The sequence below is a fragment of the Lutra lutra genome, chromosome 8 (genome assembly GCF_902655055.1).
Source record: "Lutra lutra chromosome 8, mLutLut1.2, whole genome shotgun sequence".
Taxonomy (NCBI): domain Eukaryota; kingdom Metazoa; phylum Chordata; class Mammalia; order Carnivora; family Mustelidae; genus Lutra; species Lutra lutra.
The window spans coordinates 35,530,961-35,542,977 of NC_062285.1; the positions used below are offsets into that span (position 1 = coordinate 35,530,961).

The following is a 12,017-nucleotide window of genomic DNA, read 5'->3' on the forward strand; positions in this document are numbered from 1 at the left end:
GCTGGCACTAAAAGGGGCACATTAGAGTTTAAGTTGGATGGTACTGGTTTTGAGATTAGGCTTCATAACCTTAATGTCAACAACTTCATTTAAACTTCTTTTATATATTACTAATTTGAAAATCTCCTAATTTTCAACCAGCACAGCTCAGATCACCTCACTGAGTCTTAAAAACATTATTTGGAAAATTCTCAAGGAGACTGTATTTGACTTGTTTTAATTCTGGATAAACCTGTTTCTTTATTCAGTGTTAGGGGGAGAAGTGAGAGGTAAGGGATAAAACCTGAACATTACAGATAACCTCCCTCAACCTCAAGGTTTGAGAGAGACCTATTTTATCTTGACCAGAGCATCTGAACTTAGCAGCAATGCGGACACCTCTGCCTATGGCTCTCCAACTGTGGCTCTGACGTTTCCAGTCTCAAAACTAACTGAACAGTCATTTACATGCCAGTTCACTTTCATGAGGGAAAAAAAATGCCAAAGATAAAATTGGACTCTAAGCCAGCAACATTTCTATTAAGTCTCCAGTTATCAAGGATTCCCACGCTTTCCTTGGACCCAGACCACTAAAGGTTATCACCTTCATTTCTAAGGCCATTTTTCTTTCTAAAACTGACATCTATTCTTTTCTCAGGAAAAAACCAAAACAAAACAACCCAACAAAAAACAAAAACCAAGGAAACCATTTAATGTACTCTTACCCTGATGGTCTGTACATTTCCTGGAAAGGTCCCCTTATTCCACTTCCAGTGCCAATTTGTTCCATCATTACAGCTTGAAAGTGACCCAGGCCCTCTTCTTGGCAGCGATAGATGGGGCCTTCCTGAGAGAGGCCGTTGGGCTGGGCAGCCACTGGATGGTGAGGCGGGTGAGCAGTCACGGGGGAAGAGTAAGCCCTGGGCTGGAAATGACTGGCGGGCCTCTGAGGTGTGTAAGGAGGCCCCGTCTGTAGCATCATGCCATGAGGCTGGAAAGTTGATGAACCAAATCCCATCCCTGAACTCAGAGGTGGAGGAGGAGTTCCATAAAGATACTCGCTTGCTGACAATGAGCTCTGCCGCTTGGTAGCTGCATTATGGTTGTCCAGGTCTAAAAACTCTTTGGGACTCTCTGGCCTCTCCATAGATTCATCCAGCTTGTCTTCCTCTGGACCAGGATTCTGCCCATCAGTTGAGACTACTTTAGCAGCCACCGCATCCATTTGGGTTGGGGAAGTTAAGGCAGCATTCAGTGTCTCACAGCCTTGCAGATTAGCCAAGGTGCTCTTATCTGAGAAGAGGGGCCTTGGTGGGGGGGCTGGATTAGGTGGGAGCCCACTTGGACTTCCTGGGGGATGAAGATGTCTCTGCCAGTCAGAAAAGCCCTGTGGACATGGATAATAAGGAGTTCGCTGATAGTGATGGTAGGAAGGCTGAGGTGGTGACTGGTAGGAATACCTCATTCCTTGGGGGGGGCGATACCGGGGAAAGACTCCAGAATGAGGGTTGTTAGACTGAAAGCCCCTAGGGGGGAAATGCTGAGGATGGGACACTGAGGGTTTACTTCCCATCACAGGGCCCAAACTTTGCAGGCCTGGACTGATGTGGTAATGTGTAGCTGAATTTGGGTATTCCAGGCCAGACATGTACAAGGGGGAAAACTGGCTTACAGCGCCTCCCATCAGATTGGGGTCTGTGTTGGGAGGTGTGGCTGGGTTCTGCCTTGTACATGGCATGGTTTCCGGTAGTGTTTTGCCTCTGGGGCAGAGTGGCTTTTCTGAACCACTACCACCAAGGCCTTTCCCTTCTGAGCCACAAGGGGATGCCTCAACAATCAGTCCGTTTTCGGGGAGAGCCCCTCTCTCTGCCAGAGTGGAGAGGTCTCGCATACACCCCTGGGAGGCTGGGCTGGTAGAGCCACTCTCCGTGGGCCATGTGTTCTTGCTCTTTGTTGCCTTCCAGTTGTCGCCAGATTCTGAGGAGTCGCTTTTGAGCTCTGGGCCCTCTGTTTCCCTTTCTTGTGGTGAGCTCTGCCTGGTACAGTCGGTCTGCAAGGGAGGTGTAGGGTGAGGTAGCTGTTTGAGGTACATCCCCTCTGAAGCACCCATGTTTGGTGGTTTCTCCTCAAGCCCAGGCAAGGGATCTGCTGTAATAAAAATGTAGAACAAAATAGTAATTCAGTAGCTGAAATGACAATACTGATGGGGATGGTAGTGAAAAGAACATGAAGGCAGTCAGGGACAGATGGGGCTGAGGTGGATATATGGCAGTTCAAGCATCAGCTAAAAATTTTGAATCCTTGAAAGGATTCATGATGTTGAGGCCTTTGCAAACTCCTCCTTATAGACCAAGAAGTAAGACCTAGCACCTCTATAGCTACTCATAAAGTCTGCCAAAGAATGGAGATGTCCCTACCTCTCTCTTGCTGTGCTCTGTGAGCGTGAGGTAATTCAGGTACATGCATGTCCTTTATGGAGATACAATAAGAACCAGAACATGATGGATCTATATCAAGAGGGCTGCATCCTGACGTCTGCCCCATCAGAACGTACGTTCCACAGCAGCACGGACTCTGTTTCCTTCCCCACCACTCTTAGTACTTGTACACAACAGAAATTTACTACACACAAATAAATTAATTTACTAGACTCAAATGCTTAATTACAAACTCAGGATTCTTTAGATTGCTATTGTGTCAGACCAGAAATATGGTATTATTTTTTATAATTTTTCAGGTATAACAGAGTTGTTGCTCAGGTGTGATCTAAATACAATTCTAAAAACGGATGTAAAAACAGATAATAAAGACAAGATTAAAGATTCATACATTACAACTTTTAAAGACCCACTAAAATCTCAGTCAACTAATGAACTAGTGCTGGTTGAAAAATCAAAGGTAAAAGTTATACAATTTAAATCTACACTTCTCATTATTTTATCAACATAAAACATGGAAACAAATAGACTTATTCACAGTTTCATCAGAGGGTGAATTCCAGACCCCATCTGAAATCAGTATTAGACTGATTAGCTAGAGCTGGTGGTCACAAAACAGGCCTTCCCTCAAAACGAACACTTTTAAAAAGTAAGTCTGAGGGGCACTGGGTGGCTCAGCTGGTAAAGCATCTGCCCTTGGCTTAGTTCCTGATCCCAGGGTCCTGGGGTTGAGTCCCAAATCGGGTTCCCTGCTGTGGGGAGCCTGCTTCTCATTCTCTCTCTCAAATGAATAAATTTTAAAAAATAAATAAATAAAAGGAAGACTAGGTTGGGGAAGATGGCAGGGTAGGAGGATCCTAAGCTCATCTCCTCTCATGGATACAACCAGATAACTAGGTAACACCCATATTAGTATAAATAACCCAGGAAAAGACTTGAAAACTGTCAAAACGGACTCTCCACAGCTAAATGTAGAGCAGAGGCCACATCACAGAGGGTGTGAAGGACAGAGATGTTGTCAGGAGCCAAGTGGATCTTTGGGACTGTCCTCTGTGCACCAGCACAGAGAAGAGGGCAGAGGAGATCCCAAACCAGGAACCCCAGGCATGGGGGACCTGAATGGGTAAAATCAATCCCTGTAACATTCGGCTTTGAAAACCAGAGGGGCCCAAGAATCTGGGGGCTTATTAACACCTTATTAAAACTCAGTGGGGGGGCCGCCTGTGTGGCTCAGTGGGTTAAAGCCTCTGCCTTCAGCTCAGGTCATGATCTCAGGGTCCTGGGATCAAACCCCAGGTCGGGCTCTCTGCCTGGCAGGGAGCCTGCTTCCTCCTCTCTCTCTGCCTGCCTCTCTGCCTACTTGTGATCTTTGTCTGTCAAATAAATAAATAAAATCTAAAAAAAAAAACCAAAAACAAAAAACAAAAAACCCAAAAAACTCAAGGGGCTCAGCTCTGCGAGAGCCAGGATGGTAGAGTCCCTGCCCTTAAAGAGACAATACAACAGTGCCACTGAGATTAAGCATAGAAGCAGCAGTGTGAAAAATACCTGACATATGTGGAAAGGAGATTTATTTACTAATGAGTGTATATTGGAGGGGCAGGGATCTTTGGGAGACCTCTTTAAGAACAAAAGAGGTGGCCAACACCATTTTCCTCCTCTGCTCCCAGCATAGATAGATGGGACACCTGCAGGAACCAGTGCAGGGCTAACACTGGTTACATAGCATAACAGTTTGCCCCTCCCCAACGTTCTCCTACAGAAATACCCCCTCCATCCAAGCCTGGGCAGCTGCAGTGCTCTTCTGCAGTGGACGGATGCAGAGCTTCCTGGCACTCCATGGGCCTGTTCCCGCATTTTCCTGTTGACCTGGCACCTCCAATATGCCCTTGGCTGGAGCCCACCCAAAGCGGTGTCGCAAGCCCGGAGAAGTGCAAGCAGCCAGGAAAAGGACCAGCACCCCTCCAGAGAGACTCCTTCCCTGGAGAGAGGGCAGACAGCTATTTTGACTGAAAGCCACCCCCACCAATGAAAGCTGCTCAGAGGACAACACAGGGAAAGCACCCAGCAGTTTGGTGCTACCTCACCTGTGGCAAATGCCTGGTCTGACTCAACTCAAGCCCAAGGTGGCACCAGACTGGCCCACTAACAACACAGGGATCAAACCCTGCCCACAAAAGGCAAACAGAGCCACTGCACATGACTGGACTGAAGGCAAATGTGGCTCAGTCACAATAGCAGGATGCACACAACACACACAGGAGAAACCCCTGAAGCGCCAGGTTCTGAACAGGGGATTGCACTGCAGGGCACTATAGTACCTCTTCTTCACAAGGCCATTACTTCTAAGAGCTGAGGACACAGCTAATTTTCCTAACACACAGAAACAGACACAGAGAGTCAGATAAAATGAAGAGATGAGGAGTATGTCCCAAAGGAAAGATCAGGACAAAAATCACAGCAAGAGAACGAAATGAAATGGAAGTAAGTAATATGCCTGATAGAGAATTTAAAGTAATGGTCACAGAGATCTTCACTGGACCTGAGAAAGGAGTGGAGGACCTCAAAGAGACCCTCAAGAAAGATAGAAAACAAAAAAGAACAAATCAGAGATAAAGAACACAATAATTGAAATGAAAAATACACTACAGTGGATTAACAGTACACTAGAGGAAGAAGAAAGAATCAGAAACTTGCAAGACAGAATGCGATTAAACTGAATAGGTGAAAAAAAAAAAAGAAAACAGACTTAGAGAACTCAGTGACAACCATCACATGTAATAATAATGACATTATATGGATCCAGGGAAGAAGGGGGGAATAAAATTATTTTGAAGAAATAATAGCTGAAAACTTCCCGAATCTGGGAAGGAAACAAAAATCCAGATCCAGGAGGCACAGAGATGCCCCAACAAAATCAACTCAAGGAGGTCAACATGAAAACACACAGGAATTAAAAAGATAAAAATGTAGTGAGAAAGTTTTTTAAAGTAAGAAAGACAAAAAGAAAATAGTTATATAAAAGAGAAACCCTGTAAGACCATAAGCTCAATTTTCAGCAGAAACTTTACAGGCTAGAAGGGAATGAGAGGATAGTGCTAAAAGTGCTGAAAGAAAAAAAAACACCAGCAGCAAAGAATTCTAGAGTTTCCCTGACAAAGAAAAGTTTGTCACCACTACACCACTACACCAAACCTATCAGAAATGTTAAAGGGAACTCTGAGTGGAAAGGAAAGACCATAAGCAGGAATAAGAAAAGTAGGAAGCACAAAAGCAGTAAAATGATCTACAAAAATCAGTCAAGTGATTCATAAAATAAAAGGATATGAAGTATGACTCCATATGCCTAAAACCTGGGGGAGTTGCGGAGGCATGGTGGCAATAAAGAACAGGTTCAAACTTAAGTGACCATCAGTTTAATACAGACTGCTATATGTAGAAGATGGTATATATATAACCTAATAGAAACCACAGATCAAAAACCAGTAATTGATATGCAACAAATACAGAGAAAGGAATCCAAGTATACTTGGATTCACTAGAGAACACCAGCAAACCATGACAGAAGATAGCAAGAGAAGAAAGGAACAGAGAACTACAAATATATCCATGAAAAAAGTAATAATATCAGTATGTACATACCGATCAATAACTACTCTAAATGTAAATGGACTAAATGTTACAATCAAAAGATACAGGGTGATGGAATGGATAAAAAAAAAAAAAAGACCCTTCTATATGGTGCCTATGAGAGACTCATTTCAGAGTGAAAAACATATGCGGACTGAAAGAAAAGGGATGGAGAATTTATCATGCAAATGGATGTCAAAAGAAACCTGATAGCAATATTTAAATCAGACAAATAGATTTTGTATTTTTTGAAGATTTTTATTTATTTATTTGACAGAGAGACAGCAAGAGAGGGAATACAAGCAGGGGGAGAGGGAGAGGGAGAAGCAGGCTTCCCGCTGAGCAGGGAGCCTGATGTGGGGCTTGATCCCAGGACCCTGGGATCATGACCTGAACCTAAGGCAGCTGCTTAATGACTAAGCCACCCAGGTACCTGACAAAAAAAACTTTACATAAAGACTGTAAAAAGAAAAAAAGAAGGACACTACAAAATCATAAAAGGAAGATTCAACAAGAAGATGTAGCAATAGTAAATATTTATGTACCAAACATGGGAGTACCCAAATTCATAAAGTAACTAATAGCAAACATATAGGAAGTAATTGATAGGAATACAGTAATAGCAGGGGAATTTCACACCCCACTTATATCAATGGACAGATCATGCAAACAGAAAATCAACAAGGAAGGAGTAGCTTTTATTTTGTTTTTTAGAGTTGGGGAGAGGCAGAGGGACGAAGAATTTTGGGTCTTTTTTTTTTTTTTTTTTTAAAGATTTTATTTATTTGAGAGAGAGAAAACAGAAACGAGTGGGGACAGAGGCTGAAGGGCAGGGAGAAGCAGACTCCTTGATGAGCAGAGAGCCTGATGCTGGGCTTGATCCCAGGAACCTGCAATCTTGACGAGTTAGAGGCTTAATTGACTGACCTACCAGGTGCTCCTTGACAGAGAAAATCTTAAGAAGGCACCATACCCAGCAGTGAGCCTAACACCAGGCTCAATCTCACTACTTGAGCTAAAATCAAGAGTCAGATGCTTAATTGACTTAGTCACCCAGGTGTCTGGCCAGTGGCTTTTTGAATGACATACCATCTGGATCTAACAGATACATTCTAAACATTCCATCCTAAAACATCAAAATACATACTCCTTTCAAGTGCATATGGAACATTCTCCAGAGGAGATCAAATGGTAGGTCACAAAACAAATCTCAACAAATTTGAAAAGACTGAAGTCATACCATGCATCTTTTCTGATCATAACGTTATCAAACTAGAAATCTACCACAAAAAGAAATCTGGAAAGAACAAAAGTACACGGAGGTTGGGACACCTGGGTGGCTCAGTTGGTTAAGGGTCTGCCTTCAGCTTGGGTCATGATCCCAGGGTTCTGGGATCAAGTCCCACACTGGGCTCCCTGCTCAGCTGGGAGCCTGCCTCTCCTCCTGTCCCTCCCCACACTCATCCTCTCTCTCTCAAATAAACAAATAAAATCTTAAAAAAAAAAAAAAAAAAAAAAAAAGAACAGATATTGTTAAGATGTCCACGTCACCCAAAGCAATCTATAAATTCAATACAATCTCTGTTTCAACACCAACAGCATTTTTCACAGAACTAGAATTAAAATTTGTATGGAACCACAAAAGACCCCAAATAGGCAAAGCAGTCAGGACAAAGAAAAACAAAGGTGGACTTGTCCCAGTCCCAGATATCAAGCTATACTACAAAGTGGTCATAACCAAAACAGAATCATAGTGGCACAAAAAAAGACACATAGATCAGGGGAACAAAACAGCCCAGAAATGAACCCACCATTATACGGTGAATTAATCCTTCACAAAGGAGGCAAGGATATGCAATGTGAAAAAGTCTCTTCAACAAACGGTGCTCAGAGAACTGAATAACCACTTACAAAAGAGGATAGACAGGTCTCCAGAGGCAATGGAAACAAAAGCAAAAATGAAGTACTGGGACTACCTGAAAACAGAAAGATTCTGCAGAGCAAAGAAAATAATCAATAAAACTAAAAGGAAATAGGGGAAGACATTTGCAAATGACATCTGATAAAGGGTTAGTATCCAAAATATATAAAGAACTGGTAGAACTCAACACCCCAAACCCAAATAATCCAATTAAAAATGGGCAGAAGACATGAACATGCATTTCTTCAAACAAGACATTTAGATAGCCAAAGGACACATGAAAAGATGCTCAACATCACTTATCATAAAGGAAATGCAAATTGAAACCACTTCATACCCATCAGAATGGCTAAAATAAAAAAAAAAAACCTAAGAAACTAAAAATGTTGGTGAGGATGTAGAGAAAAATGAACCCTTGGACACTGTGGGTGGGAATGCAAAGTGGTGCAGCCACTCTGGAAAAGAGTATGGATGTAACTCAAAAAAATAAAAATAGAATTAGCATTAATTCCACTACTGGGTATTTATCCAAAGAATATGAAACACTAATTTGAAAAGGTTTATATGCATCCCTATGTTTACTGTAGCTCTATCTACAATAGTCAAGATATGGAAGCCTGTGTCTACTGAAAGAGATGGATGAAAAGGTGGTATGTATACACAATGGAATATTACTCAGCCACAAAAATAATGAATATTGCTATTTGCATCAATGTGGATGAAAGGTATAGTGCTAAGTTGAAATAAATCAGAGAAAGACAAATACCATATGATTTCAGTCATATGTGAAATTTCAAAAACAAAACAAATGAACAAAGAAAAAGAGAGACAAATCAAAAAACAGACTCTTAACTACAGAGAACAAACTGATTGTTACCAGAGGGTAGGCAGTGGAAAGATGGGTGAAATAGGTGATGGAGATTAAGAGCACACTTATCACGAGGAGTACTGAGTAATGTATTGAAGTGCTGAATCACAGTAACTCTGTATGTTAACTATAGTGGAATTATAGTTTTTAAAAAAAGTATTAGTATATAGCTAAATAAATAAAAACTAAATCTGAGTTCTAGGCCTATCATCAATTTTAGGTGAACTATTCATATCTGATAAAAGATAAGTCTTCCTTTTTTAAAATGATTTTATTTACTGAGAGAGAGTATGAGTGCAAGTGGGGGGAGGGGCAGATGGAGAGATTCTAAAGCAGAGTCCATGCTGGGCACAGAGCCTGACACAGGGCTTGACCTCAAAACCCTGAGATCATGACCTGACCCTAAATCATGAGTCAGATGCTTAAGTGACTGAGCCACCCACATGCCCCTCTCTCTCTAGTCATATATTGAAAAAAATAATATACATGGTGGACATCTATCCTAGAAACAAGCACTCATTACAAATAGTATTCCTTTCATCTGCTCAATTTTCAGGTTAATCTCTCACCCTTTTTAAAGATTTTATTTGCTTATTTGAGAGACAACAAGAGAGTGAGAGAGAGAGCACGAGCAGCGGGGAGGAGCAAAGGGAGAAGCAGACTCCCAATGAGCAGGGAGTACGACATGGGGCTCGATCCCAGGACCTGGGGATCATGACCTGAGCCTAAGCTATTTCTAAGAAATCCCTTCAAACTTTGCTTCTTAGTAGCTATAAACATGTGTCCCAGGAATAGAAGAATGGAAATAATTAGACTTTAAATACTGAAAACTTATCCTATAATGATAATGTTTAAGAAGGTCATTTTTTAAATTAATTTTTTAATTTTTTAATAAACATATAATGTATTTTTATCCCTAGGGGTACAAGTCTGTGAATCGCCAGGTTTACACATTTCACAGCACTCACCATAGCACATACCCTCCCCAATGTCCATAACCCCCTCCTGACCCCCCTCCCAAGAGGGTCATTTTTAAAGGCACTTTGATGATGTAGTGGTTGAGAGCATGGATGCTGGATCCAGTGGGTCTGGATACAAATCTCAGCTCCATCCCTTACTAGTGAGTTGAAGGCAAATAGCTTTGTGCCTCGGATTTTCCATCTGTGTAAACAAGTGTAATATAACAGCAGCAAGGGGCGCCTGGGTGGCTCAGTAGGTTAAGCCTCTGCCTTCGGCTCGGGTCATGGTCTCAGGGTCTTCAGATTGAGCCCTACATTGGGCTCTGCTCAGCGGGGAGCCTGCCTCCCCCCCTTCTCTCTGTCTGCCTCTCTGCCTACTTGCAATCTCTCTCTGTTAAAAAAAAAAAAATGCAGCAAACTCAAAGCGCGTTCTGAGAACTGATTTACTCTATCTACAAGTCTCAAGAAGACTGCACAGTACAGTAAGGACTACATCACTACCAGAAATCCTTTCAGATCTCTGGACGAATACTATGATTTACTCAACCCTGAATGAGTAGTTCAAGAAGATAGAAAGAAGTTTGACGGTCTTGGTAAAAAAGATTCCTCATGAATTAATGGTTTAAATGTTAGACATCAGACAAAAATGATGGTGTAAATTACCTCGGTCATTCTCAGGCTCTTGTGTTTCACTGCTATCCTGTGTCCTCCCAGGGTTCCCCAAGATAGGCTTGGGGGCTGACACACTTACTGATGTCGAGTGAGCTACCTGTGAAAAAGGGCCAGATAAATGGGGGGGTGTAGGCTGCCGGGGGTGGTAAGGCACACCTGGTGGGCAAACTCGGGAAGAGAGCTGCTGCATGGCAATCATCTCTGGGCTGTCCATCATGGAGTCCCCTCCTTGCACCCCCCGCAGAGCATGGGAGGGTGCTCCAAAAAGAGAACTTGGTGTTGGGGCTGGAGGTGGCTGTAACCGATGTCCACCAGATTTACAGGGTGGTCGCATATACCCTGAAGAAGCAACTCCATGAGGTAGAAAACTTGATTGTTCAGTCCACTGGTTTGGGGGAAGAGCAGGTCTCATCACTCGGGAATCCATCATATGACCAAGAGCTCGAGGCTGGTGAGAGGGTCCTGGCCCCATGGGGGGCTTCTCATCTGTGCCCAAGGGTCCTGTGTTTGTAGCACCATGGTTTCCATTCCAGACAGCGGTGTGTACTCGATTCAGGTACTTGTACGATCGGTACATGTGGCTGGGAGGAATTTCTGAGCTTTCAGGAAAGTCTGGGGGTCGGGCTGGAGCCCCACCATGCCTGGGAGGAATAAATCCTGACTGGAATTGAGTCGGGGGATAAATATTTCCATCCTGACTAGTGCCACCCATCTGTCTAAGCTGCAAGGATCCAGAATGTGATCCCACATTACTGAGGTGTGTCAGCCCCCCACACACTTGCTTCTCTTCTGGAGTGCCTAGCCTGGGTCCTCGGTGGTTGTTAATTCCAACTGGAGGCTGCCAACAAGAAAACAGAAGGAGGCAGAGGTTAGATCCACAGAATAAAGTGCTTAATCTACAATAACAGACTCTAAATAATGGAAGATAATGAATTAAATTTAACCTGGCAAGAGACTGTATTTCTGAAGTATATCTGTGAAGCATTTGTGTATTCTGAGTAGGCTGCTTACCTGCATGGCAAAAGGCTGATGCTGCTGCATAGGTTCTCCAGGGTGTGGTTCTGGGACCCTAGAGGAGACATATAAATTGGCAGGATCTGATCCTCGAAGAGGGCCAAATGTTCCTGGTACTGCTGGCCTCTGGAGAGCGTTGAGTAAAGGCAGGAGGAGAGGGAAAAAAAGAGGAAGCACAGAAGATATTAGGTAGAAAACAAGGCCGTTCCTGCAGAATGCTAGCATATAAGCTCACCCAGATTGGGACTAGTTCTGGGGCCCAAAGCTATCTCTCACTGCAGGACAGAAAACAAACTGGTGTCTCTTAATCTCTTTTTCCTTAGTGCCTCTTGCCAAGAGCCTTGTAAGCCAATTTTTCCCCAACTGCCCCCTCCACATGAAATTTTAACTGCACAGATATGCTGTATATTTTATGTACTATGTGTATTTCTGTGCTTTGTACAGGAAAAGTTTTTAAAATCCCCACTTCTACCTACCTTGTGAGTGCATCAGACTGACTAAAAGAAGATTTAAAATAAGAGGAAGAATGAATAAAG

At 42.9% G+C, this 12,017-nt stretch overlaps 1 protein-coding gene across 5 annotated transcripts in view; it reads right to left on the reverse strand.

Moving 5' to 3' along the window:
• LOC125107250 (cat eye syndrome critical region protein 2) overlaps nt 1–12,017 on the reverse strand; it is a 180,147-nt gene that overhangs the window by 6,752 nt on the left and 161,378 nt on the right. For 3 of the 5 annotated variants that reach the window (XM_047742159.1, XM_047742160.1, XM_047742157.1), the window contains 3 exons: nt 11,479–11,607; nt 10,459–11,305; nt 705–2,127 (listed from right to left, as the gene is read on the reverse strand). In XM_047742159.1, coding sequence (XP_047598115.1) covers nt 705–2,127; nt 10,459–11,305; nt 11,479–11,607 — 2,399 coding nt within the window. The remainder of the gene's footprint in view (nt 1–704; nt 2,128–10,458; nt 11,306–11,478; nt 11,608–12,017) is intronic. The other 2 variants (XM_047742161.1, XM_047742158.1) reach the window with 2 other exon arrangements.